The sequence below is a fragment of the Otolemur garnettii genome, unplaced genomic scaffold, assembly GCF_000181295.1.
Source record: "Otolemur garnettii isolate 467f Iridium unplaced genomic scaffold, OtoGar3 scaffold00018, whole genome shotgun sequence".
Classification (NCBI taxonomy): domain Eukaryota; kingdom Metazoa; phylum Chordata; class Mammalia; order Primates; family Galagidae; genus Otolemur; species Otolemur garnettii.
Window position 1 is genome coordinate 22246510 of NW_003852413.1, and position 19722 is coordinate 22266231.

The 19722-nt window shown below is 49.9% G+C and overlaps 1 protein-coding gene across 1 annotated transcript in view; it reads left to right on the plus strand.

Annotated features, from left to right (window-relative positions):
- Positions 1–5392: 5392 nt before the first annotated feature.
- The window catches only part of ACLY (ATP citrate lyase), a 52204-nt gene continuing 37874 nt past the window's right edge, over positions 5393–19722 (plus strand). The window contains exons 1-8 of the mRNA XM_023511246.1: positions 5393–5528; positions 11123–11304; positions 12497–12619; positions 15295–15357; positions 15827–16017; positions 16423–16502; positions 17955–18085; positions 18858–18976. Of these exons, the coding sequence (XP_023367014.1) occupies positions 5393–5528; positions 11123–11304; positions 12497–12619; positions 15295–15357; positions 15827–16017; positions 16423–16502; positions 17955–18085; positions 18858–18976 (1025 nt within the window). The remainder of the gene's footprint in view (positions 5529–11122; positions 11305–12496; positions 12620–15294; positions 15358–15826; positions 16018–16422; positions 16503–17954; positions 18086–18857; positions 18977–19722) is intronic.

Below are 19722 nucleotides of genomic sequence, written 5' to 3' on the forward strand. Positions count from 1 at the left end.
AGGCCCAGGCTGGATTCGAACCCGCCACCTTAGGTGTATGTGGCTGGCGCCTTAGCCGCTTGAGCCACAGGCGCCGAGCCTAGAGAGCTTTTAAGTCAGAGCAGAAAGATGAGAATATGGGGCTCAGATTGATTAATCCATGATGGGGTAACAAGAGAGTCTTCAGTGGGGAGGATGGGGGTTGGAGGCAGAAGACTGGAAAGGGATCACGGAGAGAACTAGAAAACCTCAGTGGTTGGCTCATGGACCCTCTGGCCTGCACCTCCCCTCCCTCACTCCCTGGACAGTTATTTTCCTTTTGCCCTTGCCTAGCAAATATTTACTGAGCATTTACCTCCTACCAGTCCCTATTTAAACTGCTGGAAACACAGCTGTGAAGAAAACAGACAAAATCCTTATCTTGATACACACATGCAAGTATATCTGAAGAATAACATGGTAGAAGCGGAATTGCTGGAGCACAGGGTAAGTGCATTTAAAGTTTTTATTGATATCACCAAGTTGACATAAAAATCATTTGGTGGGCGGCACCTATGGCTCAGTGGGTAGGGCGCCGGCCCCATATACTGAGGATAGTAGGTTCAAACCTGGCCCCAGCCAAACTGCAACCAAAAAATAGCCAGGCGGTGTGGCGGGCGCCTATAGTCCCAGCTACTGAAGAGACTGAGGCAAGAGAATTGCCTACGCCCAGGAATTGGAGGTTGTTGTGAGCTGTGATGCCATAGCACTCTATCGAGGCCAACAAAGTGAGACTCTGTCTCTGGAAAAAAAAAAAAAAGCATTTGTTGCCAGCATGATAGTTCATGCCTGTAATCCTGATATTTTGGAAGGCTGAGGTAGGAAGATCTCCTGAGGTCAGGAGTTTTAGACTAGCCTGGGCAACACAGTGAGACTACCCGTCTTTACAAAATATTTAAAAATTATGCAGCCACAAAAAATACAAAAAAAAGATGGAGACTTTACATCCTTTGGATTTACCTGGATGGAGTTGAAAAACATTCTTCTTAGTGAAGTATCACAAGAATGGAAAAGCAAGCATCCCATGTACTCAATACTAATTTGAAACTAGTAGGTGGACAACTAACTATAGGCCCACATGAGAGGAAAACCCAATTAAATGCAAGAAGGAGGCAGGGGCTCGGCGCCTGTGGCTCAAGTGGCTAAGGCACAAGTCACATACACCTAAGGTGGCGGGTTCGAATCCAGCCTGGGCCTGCCAAACAACAATGATGGCTGCAACCAAAAAATAGCCGGGCGTTGTGGCAGGCACCTGTGGTCCCAGCTACTTGGGAGGCTGAGGCAGGAGACTCGCTTGAGCCCAGGAGTTAGAGGTTGCTGTGAGCTGTGATGCTACAGCACTCTACCCAGGGGGATAGCTTGAGGCTCTGTCTCAAAAAAAAAAAAGGAGGAGGCAGGGAGGAAGGGGGAACGGAGCTCAGTAAGCTCCCACCTAACGGATATGATGTAGGGGTATATGGCACACCTCCCGAGGGAAGGACAAAGATCCAAGTCAAATACAACTTGGACTTTTCCTGACAAATGCAAACAATGTAACCTAATCATATGTACCTTTATATCAATCTGAGGTTATATATATGTGTGTGTATAAATATATTTATTTATTTAAATATTAGCCAGGCATGGTAGTACACATCCATAGCCTTAGCAACTTTGGAGGCTGAGGCAGGAAGATTGTTTGAGCCCATGACTTTGGGGCTATAGTGAGCTATGATCATGCTTCCACACCCCAGCCTGGGCATTAGAATGAGACCCTTTCTTTAAAAAACAAAACACAAGGTCAGGTGCTATAGCTCATGCCTGTAATCTTAACACTCTGGGAGGCCAAGGCAGGCCCATCTCTTGAGCTTAGGAGTTGGAGACCAGCCTGAGCTAGAGTGAGACCCTGTCTCTAAAAAATGCTGGGCATTGTGGAGGGCACTTGTGGTCCCAGCTACTTGGGAGGCTTAGGCAAGAGAATCACTTGAGCCCAAGAGTTTGAGGTTGCTGTGAACTATGATGCCATGACACTCTACTGAGGGCAACAAAGTGAACCTGTCTCAAAGAAGCAAGAAAACAGAAAAAAACCAAATAGGCCTGGTGTCGGGTGGTTTACCCCTGTAATCTTAGCACTCAAGGAGGTAGAGGCAGGATGATTTCTTGAGGTTAGGAGTTTGAGACCAGCCTGAGCAAGAGTGAGACTCTGTCTCTACAAAAAATTAAAAATTAGTTGGGCATGGTGGCACATGCCTGTAGTCTCACCTACTCAGAAGGCTGATGCGGGACCATTACTTTAGCCCAGGTGTTTGAGGTTGCAGTGAGCTGTTGTGATGCTACTACATTCTAGCTAGGGCTATTGAGTGAGATTCAGTCTCAAACAGACAAAAAAAAAACAAGGTTATTATACGTCATGTTCCATCTGGACACTTGTTTCCCCAGGAGTGTACCCTTCTGACCAGATGGATAATGACTATGGCCAGGTGATTTCTTGCCACTAGCCCATGAAGACCCTGAATTGCGGTTCTCCAAAGCCAGAAGTTAAGTGATAGGTGAAAACTGAAGAAAGAAGGGGATCAGGGCCCAGCGCCTGTAGCTCAGTGGTTAGGGCACTGGCCACATATGCCAGGGCTGGAGGGTTCGAACCCCACGTGGGCCTGCTAAACAACAAGGACAACTACAACAAAAAAATAGCCAGGTGTTACGGAGGACATCTGTAGTCCCAGCTACTTGAGAGGCTGAGGCAAAAGAATCGCTTAAGCCCAAGAGTTGGAGGTTGCTCTAAGCTGTGACGCCATGGAACTCTACCGAGGGTAGAGTTCAAAATAAAAGAAAAACAAAACAAAAGAAAAAAGTGGATCGGAACACTTGAGCACAAAGTGTAGTCAAATCAGCAGTGTTTATTTTGACACTTGGGTGCAAGTGGGCTAAGATCTAAATGATGATGGGGGCGTTTAGGGAGGGGAGTGGTCTTATATAGCTGGCAGAGGGGGAGCTGAAACCAAGGTCCTGGTTTCTGCCCACCAAACTATTATTTTCGTCAGGATATTAAAGATGTTATCTCATTATAGGGACTCTTCTGCACTTCTTTTTATTTTTTAATTTTTTTAAGAGACAGAATCTTCACTTTGTCACCCTGGGTAGAGTGCTATGGCATCACAGCTCACAGCAACCTCCAGCTCTTGGGCTTAAGCAATTCTCTTGTCTCAGCCTCCAGAGCAGCTGGGACTACAGGCGCCTGCCACAACACCCAACTATTTTTGGATTGCAGTTGTCATTGTTGTTCAGCAGGCCCAGTCTGGGCTTGAACCTGCCAGCCTCGGTGTATGTGGCCAGCGCCCTACTCCCTGAGCTATGGGTGCAGCCTCTCCCGCACTTTTTATGGGAGTGTCAGCATATTTCTCTCAGGTGGGTTAATAATTAGGCTGGAGTAAGAATGAACCTGCAGCATGTCTCTCTCTCTTATCTCAGTTATGTCCACCTGTAACAGAGTCCCACAGAATGGCTTTTCTGTTTTTTTTTTGAGACAGAGTCTCACTATGTCACCCTTGGTAGAGTGTCATGGCATCACAGCTCATGACAACCTCAAACTCTTGGGCTTAGGTGATTCTCTTGCCTCAGCCTCCCAAGTAGCTGGGACTACAGGTGCCCACCATAATGCCCAGCTATTATTTGGTTCTAGTTCTCGTTGTTTGGCAGGCTAGGGCTGGATTTGAACCCGCCAGTCCGAGTGTATGTGGCTGGTGCCCTAGCTGCTGAGGTACAGGCACCAAGCCCACAGAATGGCTTTTCAAGATGGAGTTAGCTTGGCCAACCTAACATTTAATACCTTCATAGAAGATATTTTCTTGGCTCAGTGCCTGTGGCTCAAGCGGCTAAGGCGCCAGCCACATAAACCTGAGCTGCTGGGTTCAAATCCAACCCGACCGCCAAACAACAATGACAGCTGCAACCAAAAAATAGCCAGGCGTTGTGGCGGGCAGGCGCCTGTAGTCCCAGCTACTTGGGAGGTGGGCACTCTTCACTGATATTTGTGCTATTTGGGCAGGTTCTTGGAAAGTGTGGAGCTCAACCAATGAAGAGTCTTTAGGGCCTCTATCCTATTTTAAGACTAAGAAGAGAGAGGAGGTGGGGAGCCACTATTTCAAAAAGATGCAAGTATGGCAAGGGACCAGAAAGTGCCATCATCTGGGAACACATGGTTCAGGCATGAATAGCAAGTTCAGCTACGCCACTCCTGGCAGCAACAGGATTGAGGGGAGAGGGGTTTGGGGAAGTTTTCCTCAAGGGTCATAACATGGTTGCAGTGTTGAGTATGACCCTAAGTGCTTGGCAGACGTATATGTCTGTTGATTACCTGCACCTGACCTCTTCACCTGAGATGGTCAATGGATGATTCTGGCCTCCTTTTTGGAGCTAAACAGTCGTTGAGTTCAGGGAGCAGCTCCGGAGACCTACAGGATTGGGGTACAGGTGTAGACGCTCCAAAATGTCAGAGCAGTAAATACATGTCCTGATTTCCAGGACTGTCTGATTTCACATATTCTGCCCCACAAGTTCAACAACACCTGTCATATTGAGTGTCCCAGTTTGGGGTTTGGAAAACATGGAGGGGACAGTTCGTTCATTCCAGTGTCTTAAGTCATTGGTTCAGAGGGAGCAAGATCCTGGCCGAAATCGCCCCAGCCCTGAGTGCTAGAATCTCCCATCCAGTTCTCAGCTCCGCCCTGATCCCCGCTGAGGTGAGCAGGTGAGTAGGACGGAATTCGCTGTGACTGGCGTCCTCCTATACCTTTACTCATGGCATTCTCTGCTCGATCTTATATAGGGAAGTAGGCTCTGTTTACCTGGGCTCTCAGCCTCACCCCATTAGCTCAATAGGGAAGATGTAGGGAGGGGAGAGGCGTCTGGCGCGCTTGGGAAAGCAGTTTGCCAAGGTAGCTTAAAAAGAGGGTCTAAGCAGCCGGGACCGGTATGGCAGATAACAGGCGGCCGGGATGTCTACGTCAGTTTCTCCCTAGGGAAGAAGGAAGGGGACTCCAGGTCCCAAAGCTGCGCTACACCCAAGTTGAGCTAAACAACCCCCTCTCCCTCCCGGAGTGGCAGTCGGCCCAGCCCCGAAAGCAATCAGGCCACGGCCCCCAGCCCGGTACGCTCGCCTCACAGTGTAGCCCGGCCCATCTCCCCACCTGAGGCTCCGCCCCGGACCCGCTGGCCCTTTAGAGGCGGCGCCCGTAGGCCGTCTGCCGCTGACCGGCCGGCGGGACTACAAGTCCCTGCAGCCCCCGAGGCCCGCCTCGAGGGGCGGGGCCGTGCCGCCAGCGAATTGGGAGGAGCCCTGGCGCTCAGGCTAGGGAACGCGTGTGACCAATGGAGAGGCCGCTCTGGCCGTGAGCTGATGGGGGCGGGGAGAAGGCCGCCTGGGCCGGAACAAAAGCCGGATCCCGGGCGGCTTCGGGTGGCTGGAGCGCTCCTAGTAGTGGGGCTGAGTTGGGCCTGTGGAGGGAGTGGCGCGCACAGACTTTCGCAGGGAGGTGAGTGCGGGCGGCTGTTTTTGCAGGCGGGACCCCAACTTGCCCTGGGAGCTTTCTGCCTCCCTCCCCCAACCCGAAACCGCCGACGCTGGCTGGATGCTCACGCGCCCTCCCTGCACCTGCTTGGAAGTTTTTTTGGGGGGAAGGTCTTAGCCTAGGTTATCCTTCGCCCGGGACCCCGGCCGGTTGCTGCGATCGACCCCCTATTCCCTAGGCTCCCATATTCCAGTTCTTGGGAGTTTGCACAGGGCTTGCCGCGGTCCTTGCTTCTGTTCTCTTCTCCAAATTGCATTTGCCCCATCCTGGCGCCCCTCTCCCCCACCCAGGGACAGTCTCCTCGGGCTTTTTCAGGTCCTCCCCCCGCCACCACCGGATGCCAGGACGGGAAGTAGAGAACGAGGTGGTGACTGGCCCCACTTCGACCCCTCACAAGCCGGGCTCGGGCCCTTCCTCTTAGTTCTGTGGAGAATCCATTGAGCTGCACGCCTAAGTGGAGGGAGTGATCTGGGCGCGCCGCCGGGGCGGGCCACGCGGGGCCAGGCTGCCCCAGGGTGCCCAAGGCCTTGCCTTGCCACGAGGACTTGGCCGGGAGCTGCGGCGCAGGGAGGTCCCTCCCCACTCTGGAGGTGCCCTCGCTCTCAGTCCCTAAGCGACAGATGGCCAGTGTGCCCGTCTCCTTCCCCACCTACCCCTGAGCTGATACGGAGCCTGACCATAGCAAGGTTCTCAGGGGGCTGGAGGATGCTGCCACCGCCCTCCTGTGGAGCCTGGCACAGGGCCAGGCCCAGAGCCTGCTGCCCTCTCCAACCTTGGCAGATAACCACGCAGGACCAAAGAGCTCTGCCATAGAGGGTGGGGGTCTGCTAGTCTACTCCTCCTTTTAACTTTGTTCAATGTTCCAGCCAGCTCAGCTCCTTGAATTTCTGCAAATGTTGGGTGGAGGACAGCTGGTAAACCCCAGCTGCCTGGAGAGGTAATTTTCACCTCTTCAAAAACTCCCTAAACAGCTTGGGGGACAGTAATGGGAAGACTTTAGGCATGTAGCATTTCCATCCCCATCTTGACACTATTCCTGTTGCAGTTGGGGACGTCATGCACAGAATTTTACCTGTCTCATTTACTCCAGAGATTGTTTTCTCAAATCCCAGTCCTGTAGATGCTAACCTTAAAATGAGCGCTTTTTGTCTTTCCCAGAGAGAGACCCTACATAGTATCCCCAGTGATTCTTTTCCACAAGCTGTGTTCCAGAGGTACATCTTGCGGAACACGAACCTTCATTCAGCCTTTCCTGTGGCCTGCTGTTTCTCTCTGTGGCTGAACTCAATCCTGGGTTGCTCACTCTGTCTGCAGAAAAGAGACCCCATTCAGAGGCCGGGCGTGGTGGCTGATGCCTGTAATCCTAGTACTCTGAAAGGCCCATGCAGATGGATCACTGAGATCAGGAGTTCAAGACCAGCCTGAGCAAGAATGAGATTGCCATCTCTAAAAATAGCTAGGTGTTGTAGTGGGCGCCTGTAGTCACAGCTATTTGGAAGGCTGAGGCAAGAGGATCACTTGAGTCCAAGAGTGTGAGGTTGCTATGAGCTATGACGCCACAGAACTCTACCGAGGGTGACAGAGTGAAACTCTGTCTCAAAAAGAAAAGAAAAGACCCCATTCAGTTCTTAAGGTCCCTCCCTTAGAGAGTGTGTATGTTTTTAGGTTCCTTGGCATGATTTTCCCTAAATGGTTTATAAACTTACCTTTTGCCAGGTAACAGTTCCTGGGATCCAGGCTCTGCCCAACCATCTGTCATCACTTTGACAGCACATTCAGCTACTGGCCAGGCAGTGTGAGACTTTGGAGGGGGGGTGAGTTTCCATAAACCCAGAGTGGTATATATTTTATTTATTTATCTATCTTTATCTATCTATTTATCTTTCTTTTTCAAGGCAAGGTCTTGCTCTGTTTCCTGGGCTAGAGTGTGGTTGCAGATGGGTATATACTTTTAAGTCCCATTGTCACTAGAGTAAGCGTTCTTTTTTTTTTTTTTTTTTTTGAGACAGAGCCTCAAGCTATCTCCCTGGTTAGAGTGCTGTGGCATCAAAGGTCACAGCAACCTCCAACTCCTGGGCTCAAGGGAGTCTCCTGCCTTAGCTTCCCAAGTAGCTGGGACCTCAGGCGCCCGCCACAACGCCTGGCTATTTTTTGGTTGCAGCCATCATTGGTGGGCCTGGGCTGGATTCAAACCCACCACCTTCAGTGTATGTGGCTGGTGCTTTAGCCACTTGAGCCACAGGCGCCAAGCCAGAGCAATGTTCTTAATTGGTGGTCTGTCCATGAGCCGTCAGATCATAGACACAGATGATCTCAGAATGATAGGCACAATTGGATATGTGCATATTTTCTGGGCTTTTCTTCAGAGTGTCAAGAGTCTGAACCTCAAAAAGGTTAGGAGAGTCTTAGAAGACTTCGAGACCCCACTGAATGATTAAAGTTGTGGTTTATTTCCACTGAGTCCACTTCTCGGGTTTGAGTCCACTATCTTCTCATCGTGCAGTGATGAATATACAGAGGCTAGACTCTTGTTGTTTTTTTTTTTTTTCCTTGAGACAGAGTCTCAAGCTGTTGCCCTGAGTAGAGTGCTGTGGCATCACAGCTCACACCAACCTCAAACTCTTGAGCTTAAGTGATTCTCTTGCCTCAGCCTCCCAAGTAGCTGGGATGCCTGCCACAACGTCTTGCTATTTTTTGGTTGTGGTTGTCATTGTTGTTTGGCAGGTCCAGGCTGGATTTGAACCTGCCAGCTCTGGTGTATGTGGATGGTACCCTAGCTGCTGAACTACAGGCACCGAGCCCAGACTCTGTCCTTTTATTGTATAAATTCTTTGTCTTGACCCCCCCAAGCCTAAGTGCCCTGATAGCAAATCTCTTTTACTTTGGTAAACTGGCAAATCTTATCTTCTATATCATCCCCCTTCCAAAGACCCTATGGAGATGGGCCCTTGGATCTGAGGCTCAAGAAAGTTGTGATTTTTTTTTTTAATGTATTTAGCTGCAGAAGTTCCCTTTTTTCTCCTTTGTCCTTTCCAAAGTTGGGTCTTGTGTCTGTTTTAGGAGGTGCCAGGTTCAGGGGGCTGTTGTCCTGGGACTATCAGACTTCTTTCCTGTGGAGAAGCTTAGGCAAGGGTCTTCCTTTCTCCTAGAGTTTATAATCACTCTTACTGAGGTGTCAGAACTACTGAGGGTAGTCAGCTGCTGCCCCCACCTCTCTTTGCTGGATCTGCTCTGGGTTACACAGTGTTTGGGAAGGGGGTGGGGGGGAGTACCCATTTGATTTCAGGACCAGTTTTTCTGGTCTGAGTCAAGAAGGTTGGGAAATGGAGTGGGAGTGGGTGGGGGGTGGAGGACTGTGGGGCAGTGTGACTGGTCCAGGTGTCTTCATTGAAAACTCATATTGAGAAGGAGTAGTCAGTAATCTCAGGGGAGTGCTAGAAAAGGGAATGCTTTTTCTGAGCCCCTTCCCAGCTATCCCATTTTGGGCCAGATACCAGGCTGAATATGCCCATTGTGCCAAGTTGGAGACTAGCTGGTAGGCTGAGGGAGCCAGCCAGGTCAGGATTAGAACCTGGAGCCCCACGAGCCTGGCCAGCTGGGAGGGCGTTGCAAATTGGCCCCTGGAACACTAGCTTTCCCTGAGTTAAGAGTGTAGACCAACCTTCTTGTGTGTGTGAACCAGCCACCTCCTAACTCTCCCTTCCTTTATTTTTATTTAATTATTTTTCCTCCCACCGCAAATTCAACAACTTTACTTCTGGGCCTTTGTGGGAGAGGCAGGAGTGAATTTTCCTCATTTGGCCAAGTCCTATCTTCCCCTCTTCTTTTTGCCTCCCCAGGGCACTCCTGCATTCCTGCCACACTCACAGGAAAATGAATGTGTTAGGACAAGGTAGTAGGCAAGGGAGGTAAAGAAATTCTCAGTACAGACTCCTTGAAGTGAAAAGGGCATGTGGACCCGGTTATTCTTGGAGAAAGGGTTTCTTCTCAGGCTGGTGTGGATTTTCCTGAGACCTAGGTTGAAGTCCTAGGTCTCAACCCTGCTTATTATCAGTTGGGACAGTCGAGCTTCTTGGGCAAGGTTTCTTTATTTGAGACAGAGTTTTGCTCTGTCACCCCAGATAGAATGCAGGGGAGTCAGCCTAGCTCACAGCATTCTCAAACACCTGGGTTCAAGTGATTCTCCTGCCTGAGCCTCCCAAGTAGCTGCAGTGGCACCCCACTGTGCCTGACTAATTTTCCTTTTTTTTTTTTTCTTAAAGTAAAGACAAAATCTTTCTCTTGCTCAGGCTTTCTCAAACTCCTGACCTCAAGCAATTCCTCCTGCCTCAGCCTTTCAGAATGCTAGGATTACAGCATGAGCCACCATTCCTGGCCTGGGCAATGTTATCTTAACCCTCTGAGCTTTTATTCTTCATCTAAGAAATGGGGCTCTGAATCTCAGTGTCCCTCACAGGGCTCATACATGTGACCCAGGATGGTTTCTTCCTCCTCCTGCTCTGGCTCAGTTAGAAGTGACCAGTACAGGGTGGTCCCCAGAGAGGGGCGTTGCCTTGCTTAGTGGTTTTCACTCTAAATTAGCAGCTGGATGACTCACTGGGGCCAGTGAGATATACTAAAGGTCACTGTCCCCCCTGACCCCCCATATGTGCTCTGGGAGGCTAGTATCTCCTCCTTCCTACTTCTCCATCTAACTGTGTCCAGGGGACTGCATGATTCTGTTTGAGACTAAGTAAAACTTTTTTTTTTTTTGGAGACAGGGTCTTACTCTGTCACCCTAGGGAGAGTGCCATGGCGTCATCATAGCTCACAGCATCTCAAACTCCTGGGCTCAAGTGATCTTCCTGCCTCAGCCTCCTGAGTAGCTGGGACTACAGGCACCTGCCACAATGCCCAGCTAGTTTTTCTATTTTTAGTAGAGACAGGGTTTCTCTCTTGCTCAGGCTGGTCTTTAACTCCTGATCTCAAGCGGTCCACCTGCCTCTGCCTCCCAGAGTGCTAGGATTACAGGTGTGAGCCATGGCTAAGTAAACTTCCTGGCCTGGCCTACAGCCTGGCTCTCCGTGTGTGTGTGTGTGTAGCTATCAGGAGAGTAAGGCCAGCCCTTTGCAGTTTCTTCTGTGTTCCACACAGGTCAGAGAAACTGAGGTTGCGTTTCAGGGTCTGTGTGCCTACCCCAGGTGGGACCATATTCAGGTGAAAACACTGGTGTTGTGGTCCCCTGACAAGCTGCCTATTGCTCCAAGATGAATGTGGTCTGGAGTAAACTAGTTTGCCTAGAGGGAGTAGGGGCAGGGTTGAGGCAAGAGTCCCAGGGCAAATGGCACCTTTGTTTTCCTTCACCATCTTCCCCTACCTGATCTGCCGGTGAAAGTGCTATTTGAATTCTCCCGTCCATTTCTTCCATCAAGCTCTGGGGCAACCCTTTTTCTCCACTTAAGAAAAGCTGGGCTCTGGGTTTACTGTCTGGGGGCAGCTGGGAGTGAGTCTGCTCTGCCCAGCAAGATAGTGCCTCCCCAGCCTTGCTCCCTTTTGACCAACTCTGCTCTTCCCAACAGGTAAAGTAGGTCCCTCTGCAGCCATGTCGGCCAAGGCAATTTCAGAGCAGACGGGCAAAGAACTCCTTTACAAGTTCATCTGCACCACCTCAGCCATCCAGAATCGATTCAAGTATGCCCGGGTCACCCCTGACACAGACTGGGCCCGCTTACTACAGGACCACCCATGGCTGCTCAGCCAGGTAGCCTTCCCTGACCCTGGGCTCTTTATTTAGGCTCTTTATTTATCATGAGGTCACATGATCACCTCAGTGGGTAGCATGCAGTGGGCTGAGCAGGGTTTTATGTTCCCTGTGGGTTCTACATGTTGGGGAACTCTTGCACGGCCTTGGAACTGGACAAACTGGTGTCCAAATCACAGCTCTTTGTTTATTAACCATGTGGCCTGAGTCCAGCCATCTCATCTCTTTAAGTTTGAGATCACCTGTCTGTCAAGTGTGGATAACATTCTGGAAGGCATTTAGTGAGCTACTTGGTAGATGCTCAATAAAAAGCTACTATGTGCCCTCCCCTCCCCTAAGTGGGGCATGTCAGGAATGTGTCAGAGCAATTAGGAAGTGTTGACCTCTCAGTAAATGAAGAATGGCACTGACCCTTGGGGTCTTGCCTGAAGTGGGTGGAGGCTCCTGGCCTGGATCCCCGGTTGTTAGCAAGTTTTCAGCTTTGGCTGAGGTAGTGAGTTATCTCAGTTGATTGTTCCTAGGGAGTTGCAGATAGAACTCCTTGTTCTACTCTTTCTTACCTTCTTGACTAGTCTAAAAAAAATTATTAAAAAAAAAAAAGAAGACTTCTTTGGCAGGGCCTGGAGAACAAGAGTAGAACCAGAAGTGGGGGTCCTTTAACTGTGAGGCATCTACAGAGGGTGGCAGTGAATTTCCTGGCACTAGAGATGTGTGAGTAGTGTCTTTGGAAGACATGGTTTAAGCACAGTGATGGGGTTGGCCAGATGACTTCTGAGGTTCTTTGATACTCCAAAGCTCTGTCTCTCTGTTTTCCCTTTTGGAACCCAGGTTCTGGCCCATACTCTGAGGAGTTTACCGTAGAATGAAGAAGCCAAAACATCCCATCCCCATAATAAGTAGGGAATCACTTATTCACTCAGCATTATTTGCTGAGTACCTACTCTTCATCTCTGTGCCAGGCCCCACTCTAGGCAGGGATGGATCTAGATTCCTGGTTGTGAATAGAAAGATGTAGGTTTGGATAGATGAGAGAAGCTTCCCAGAGTTGACCCCAAAGGATGGCTGGGGTTGACTTTGGAGTAGGGTGAATTGGAAGTTATCTAGGCTGTCTTCTGCTTTGGGCCCTCCACATTATCGCCTCTTACTTTCTTCTCCCCTCCCTAGCTCTAAATACAGACTCTTCTCATTCCAGAGCTTGGTAGTCAAGCCAGACCAGCTGATCAAAAGGCGTGGAAAACTTGGCCTAGTTGGGGTCAACCTCACTTTGGATGGAGTCAAGTCCTGGTTGAAGCCACGGCTGGGACAGGAGGCCACAGTGAGTATGGGTATAGGATTGTGTGGGAAGGCTATGGTAACAGAAGTAGATGTGGTCACCTGCAGTCCAGCAGCTCTGTGGATCACACCTGTAATGTCAGGATTACAGCCTGGGGAAGGCAACAGTACAAGGTTGGGGGTGACCCATCCAAGTGGCCATAGGCAATATGGTCAGTCTCGATCCCAGCTCTCCTACCAAGGAATCCAAACTTTTGTTATTGGTTTGGGCAAAATGTCCCACAAAATAAACCCCAGTCCAGTTTAGGGGCCAGATGGAAATGGTCTGACCATGAAGAAGGGACTCTAAGACCCATTCTGGGAACTCTTTTTTTTTTTTTGAGACAGAGCCTCAAGCTATCCCCCTGGGTAGAGTGCTGTGGCATCACAGCTCACAGCAACCTCCAACTCCTGGGCTCAAGCGAGTCTCCTGCCTCAGCCTCCCAAGTAGCTGGGACCACAGGCGCCCGCCACAACGCCCGGCTATTTTTTGGTTGCAGCCATTATTGTTGTTTGGCGGGTCCGGGGTGGATTCGAACCCGCCACCTTAGGTGTATGTGGCTGGCGCCTTAGCCGGTTGAGCTACAGGCGCCGAGCCTGGGAACTCTTTTTGTTCCAGTTTCCAAAGAGGGTCGTAGTAGCTTGTAAGGACACATATACCTAAGATAGTGGATTTAAGAAAAGATGGAAAAGGAGATGTACAGTAATTTAAGTGGAAAGACTGTACTTTCTGGGATCATTTCTATAGTTTGTTAATAATTTAAGTGGAATAACATTGGGGCAAGACGTAGTATTAGGCTCAGCACCCAGAGCTCAGGGGTTAGGGCACCAGCCACATACACGGGGGCTGGCAGGTTTGAACTCAGCCTGGGTCTGCTAAACAACAATGAAAACTATGACAGAAAAATAGCCAGGTGTGTGGCAGGCGCCTGTAGTCCAGCTACTTGGGAGGCTGAGGTGAGAGAATTGCTCAAGCCCAAGAGTTTGAGGTTGCTGTGAGCTGTGATGCCATGGCACTCTACTCTGTCTCAAAAGAAAAAAAAAAGAACCTAGTATGTTGGGGGGTTTTTTTGAGTCTTACTCTGTCACCCTGGGTAGGGTGCTATGGTGTCATGGGTCATAGCAACCTCAAAGTCTTGGGTTCAAATGATCTTCTTGCCTCAGACTCCTGAGTAGCAGGGACTACAGTCGCCCACCACAATGCTTGGCTATTTTTAGTAGAGATGGGTCTCACTCTTGTTCAGGATGGATTTGAACTCCTGAACTCAAGTGATCTTCCTGCCTTGGCCTTCCAGAGTGCTAGAATTACAGGTGTGAGCCACCGTGCCTGCCCTTAAAGTATGAGATTATTAATAATGGTAAAGAATAAGCTTAATTCTTGATTTTTCCTGGCTTGTTGATTAAACTATGTAGATAAGAGAGCTCAAGGGAAATGTGGCTTGGGAAGGCTAGAACATGCTCAGAAATGAAATTATGTTCTTGCCTCTCTTGCCCAAGGGAGCTGGAAGACTGAGGGAAAGAGTAGTGCTGAGACTTGGCTCAGCCTGAGAAGGCTGTGCTGTCCACACCGGGCCTTATGCACTTGGTTCTGAAGGGCCTGTTGCCCATTTGGGGTGTATGTGGACCAGCGATGAACTGTTTCCTTCTCCACTGCCTTAGAAGTAGCAACAAAGGTAGTCATGGAGACATTTTCCTTATTGGGCTTCCTCAAAGCAGCTCTTCATGTTAATTTCCGGATTTCTGGTCCTCATGGGTAAAGAGGAATCCTTAAAGTTGCATGTGGCTCTTGGGTGGGGGGACTTGACATTTGGAGGGAGGCTGATAAGGTTGGTGCTGAGCATGTCCCCAGGGAGCACGCCATGCTCCCTTCTCCTCAGCTGGCCCTTAGGAGGGGCTGTCAGGGACGTCTGAGCTGGCAGTAGCAGCAGGACAGCAAGAGCGGCTCATTACCTCTGATGGATTGCTGTCTGGTCCCTGACTCAGCAGTGACGCACAGGGTGGGTGGGGAGGTCGGGACATACTGGGATGAGGGCTGTCTGGCTTCTGCCACCAGGGACTCACTCAAACTGATTAGCTCTGCAGGCCTGTTGTCCTCAGCCAGGAGAATCTGTGGAAAAGTTTTCCCCACCAAGCTCCAGCTTTCCTCTCCTCCCCCCTCCTCAGGTTGGGATCCTTGCCCACCTAAAGTCAGACAAAGCAGAATGGTCATGTCCCCTCTTGCCCAAGTTCCCATCTCCCTGCCCAAGCTCTGAGATAGCCTTGTTTTGTCTGAGCTCTTTAACACATTGACTGACACACTAGCAAAAAGTTTTTCCTTAGGGCCACAGTGTTTTATTAAGAGATGCATAAGTTGTATGTATTTCATGAGGCCCCAGGCTCACACTAGCATAAGTTAAATAAACATGGCAGTTAATGTATTAATTTGTGCAATTCATATATCACTGTCCAGAAATGAATGTCGCGCATATTAAAGTATAGCTGGCCCAAGGGCAAGGGGGCAAGAGAGGGTATCCCATGAGGACTTCTTGGGCCTTGGGATCTCTGACCCCATTTTTTGTGGGGAAGTCTCTTTGCTGGGTGTTGTGGTGTGGTGTTGTTCTTGGGGCCTGCCTCTGGATGATCCATCTCTCTGCGTTGGGAGGAGATGCCTGAGTTTCCTTTCCTTTAATTTCTCTGTAGGTTGGCAAGGCCAAAGGCTTCCTCAAGAACTTTCTGATTGAACCCTTTGTCCCCCACAGTCAGGTAGGTGCGTTATGGCTCCGAACTGGGTCTTCTTCCTCCTAGAGCTTTGTATTTGTCCACTTTTAAATGATGAAAGAAGTCAAGCTGATGAGGAAAATTCAGAGGGACCAGGATCTCTGAGGATCTGAGGGTACTGCAAAATAGGAAGTCCAGAGATGAAGGAAAGGGCTTAGTTTACAGCAGGAAGGAATTAGGGCTAACAACAGAGGGGACTTCCTGGTGCTGAGATGAGAAAGATCCCTGATCAGGTCACACTGGCTCAATTTGGACTGTTAATGGGGGAGTAGCCCCTGCTCTCCTCCTTGTCCCTTGGGGGAAGATGGTGACTATGTCTCCCCTGGGTAGATGTTTTCTGCTGGGTTTTAGAAATGAGACCACAAGGGTTGGGTTCCTCACCGGGTGTGAGGTGGCACCCCCATTTTCCCCAGTTCTGTGACCTCACTGGCTTCATGCTCTCTTCACCTGCAAGGCGGAAGAGTTCTATGTCTGTATCTATGCCACTCGAGAAGGGGACTACGTCCTGTTCCACCATGAAGGAGGAGTGGACGTGGGTGATGTGGATGCCAAAGCCCAGAAGCTGCTTGTAGGTGTGGACGAGAAGCTGAATCCTGAGGACATCAAGAAACACCTGTTGGTCCACGCCCCTGCAGATAAGAAAGAGTTGAGTGAGAGGGATGGGAGGGAGGTAGCAGTGGGAACAGGCACAGATCAGAGAGAGCAGAGTGGTCTTCCCTGTCTGGGTGGGAGCAGGCAGTGTTACAGCCCTTGTCCTGAGGAAGAGAGCTGGTGCAGAGCAGGGACTGGCTTGGAATCAGACTGAAATATGCCGCCAGCGTCCTCACCTCCTTGACCCTGTCTGTCTGGTGCCTCCTCCTCCAGCATCACTCTGGACAGTTCCTTTCCGCCTCAGTGGCTGAAGAGTGATGTCTTGGGAGTGAGGTTTGCAGAAGGGAGCGAGGGCCCAGCGGGACAAGTGTCAGGAAATGGATCTAAAAGATTGCTGTGGGTGGCTGGGGTGCCACCAAGCCCACCCCCTCACTGTCCCTCTTATCCTTCCCCTACTAGAATTCTGGCCAGTTTCATCTCCGGCCTCTTCAATTTCTACGAGGACCTGTATTTCACCTACCTTGAGATCAACCCCCTCGGTAACTGTCTCTGCTGGGGTGGGATGGAGCAAGAGGCAGTTATAACTGAGTGCTAGTGCCTGTGGTGACCATGGCCTTGGGGTTCAAAGAACTAAACCTTCATTTGCCACAAGACAATAGGAAACGGGTGTGAGAACAGAGACATCTCCAAGCTCACGAAGTTCCAGCTCCTGTTTCTGGTCTCTCAGGAGACCATAGTTCTTCCTCTTTTAACGAACTCCAGCTTCTCTTTGGTCTTATTTTTATTTTTATTTATTTATTTATTTATTTACTTTTTGAGACAGGGTCTCACTCAGTCACCCTGGGTAGAGAGTACCATGGCATCCTAGCTCACAGCAACCTCAAACTCTGAAGCATAAATGATCCTCTCACCTCACCCTCCCAATTGGCTGGAACTACAAGTGCCTGCCCAAAGCCTGGCTAGTTTTTCAATTTTTAGTAGAGATGGAATCTCACTCTTGCTCAGGCTGACTTTAAACTCCTGCGCTCAGGTGATCCACCCACCTCGGCCTCCCAGAGTGCTAGAATTATAGGCATGAGCCGCTGCACCCAAGCCTTTTCTTAGGTCTTAACTTGTTCAGAGGTGAGAAAGTCCTGGGTTTGATCTGTGTGCTTTTGCTGTTCCTGTCACTGGGTTAGGCTGTCCTACTAGGACTTAGGCTACCTCTCCTTGACTCTAATCCTTCTTTCCTCTGGGTGTATTCAGCGCTCCCACCTTCCCCTTCTTCTCCAGGAGTTGGTCAATCGTTGACCCTCTAAGTGGAGAGAGCTTGGTTCAAGCCTCTAAGGTTGTGATGGAGGGAGGCAGGTGGTGCTGGGGGAGAGGAACTGGCCAAGGCTTCTCGGGGCAAGGTCCAGGAAGCTGAGAAATCAAATCAGATTCCAGCTGAGGGTGCAACCCTTTTAATGGACCAGATGGCCTTGTGCTAACTTAATTAGTTAAATGGCCCTGAGAGGAAAGGAAGATGGATGTCCAGTGAGGCGGCAGTAAATGAATCCTGCTGGCTGGGAGCCCAGTACACCCCACAACCCTGCTGTACCTGACACTGAGCCTTCCTCTAGCTGGGAGCTGGGAAACCCAGATAGACACTCCCCAGGGGGGTCTTCTGACAGTAACACGTACCTTAAATACTTTTTTTTTAAATGGCTGAGCCACTGGTGGGCACATGGTTAGATATTTAAAGCAGAGAGCGTAGCATTTGACAGAGAAGTTTGAAAATTGCCTCCCTGTCTCGTTACCTATGATACAGGGACGGGGAAATGGTCTTGTAGAATTTGTTTTTCTTTTAATGGGGGAAAGCTGTGTCTCCATAAGGGCCATTCTAGTTTTCTCAAGCTTAGGGAGTTGGGAGACCCGCATGGGACCCCATGGGAGTGGTGATTGGGGATTTGGTGGGTAGTGGTCACCTTTGCCCAGAGCCAGTTTCTGACTATTTCTTCTTGTTTTCTCAGTTGTGACCAAAGATGGCGTCTATGTCCTTGACTTGGCAGCTAAGGTGGATGCCACTGCTGACTACATCTGCAAAGTGAAGTGGGGTGACATAGAGTTTCCTCCCCCCTTTGGGCGGGAGGCATATCCTGAGGTAAGGCTGGAAAGAGATGGGGCCCTGGGAGAAGGTGACTCATCTCAGATGTGCTTTTGCTAAACACCCGCCCCCCCCGGAAGCTGTATATCTGGCAGGGAAAGGGAGACCAAGAACCATTTAATTTTCTTAAAATCCCAACAGAGTGGGGGGTGGGAGTTAGCCAAGCCTCTGAATCCCAGCCAGAAATCCTTTTAGACTTCTCTCTCAATCAGCCTCCCTCAGCGCTTAGCTTGATTTGTTGCTTCTTCGTAATTCTAAGTGGCTCCCCCTAATCCTGTCGGAAGGTAGTTCTCTTGGCCACTCGCTGAGAATTTTGATTACTCTTTCCCACCCCATTCTTGGAGAAGTCTGTACAGTGGGATCAGGCCTTCTGCAAAGTAGCCCAAACCAGGGAAGGAGGGTGGGTGGGAGGCAGGTTGAGCCTGTGGAGGGTAGAAGAGGTGTGTGATGGACTAGGCAGGCAGATACTGGGCCTTCAGGTTTAACAGGGTGACACAGTGAGGCCCAGGACTTAGGCATAAGACTAAGGGTTTGACGTTGGAGAAGAGAGCTGTGAAGTTTGTCCACAGGTGGTAACTGTGGTTCTGGGTGGTCTAGTACTTAAAGATGTTGTCATGTTTTGTCCCAGGCATGTGTGGCCCTGCATAGTCCCAGTTAAGGTGATTAGTGACATCTTCATGTGTCTCCAGGGAAATGGAAGGGCTCCTAGGATCTGGGACACAGTGAAGGGAGTGCCCCAAGGGCCTATCTGTTGCTGTCTGGTCCCTAGGAAGCCTACATTGCAGACCTGGATGCCAAAAGCGGGGCAAGCCTGAAGTTGACCTTGCTGAACCCCAAAGGGAGAATCTGGACCATGGTGGCTGGAGGTGGCGCCTCTGTCGTGTACAGGTGACTAAGGGGGCTGTTGAAGGGATGCCGGCCAAGTACATCCCGTATCCACGTGTGTGTGTGGCCTGGGGGTGTCTAGTTTCTCACTTTGGTGTGAGGCAGGAACTCATGAGACAGAGGAATACAGTGACATCCCAGAGGGCTTTGAGGGGCTCTGGTGAGGCCTTTCCCTGCCCATCTCCTGCAACCTGCTTATTTGCTCCAAAATGAAGCACTTTTCATGAGTTTTAATTCTTTCTTTTTTTTTTTTTTAAAGACAGAGTCTCACTTTGTCACCCTCAATAGAATGCTGTGGCCTCATGGTTCATAGCAACTTTGAACTCCTGGGGTCAAATGATCCTTTTGTCTCAGCCTCCCAAGTAGCTGGGATACTCAGCTATTTTTTATTTATTTTATTTATTTATTTTTTTATTTTTTTTTGATACAGAGTCTCACTTTGTAGTCCTTGATAGAGCGCTGTGGTGTCACGGCTGACAGCAACCTCAAATGATTAAGTAATTCTCTTGCCTCAGCCTCCCAAGTAGCTGGGTCTACAGGCGCCCACTGTAACACCCAGCTATTTTTAGAGATGAGTTCTGGCTCTGGCTCAGGCTGATCTCAAACTCCTGAGCTCAGACAACCCACCTGCTTTGGCCTCCCAAAGTGCTAGGATTACAGGTGTGAACCACTGCTCCCGGCCTCCAGCTATTTTTTAGAGATGGGGTTTTGCTCTTCCTCACTGGTCTTGAACTTTTTTTTTTTTTTTT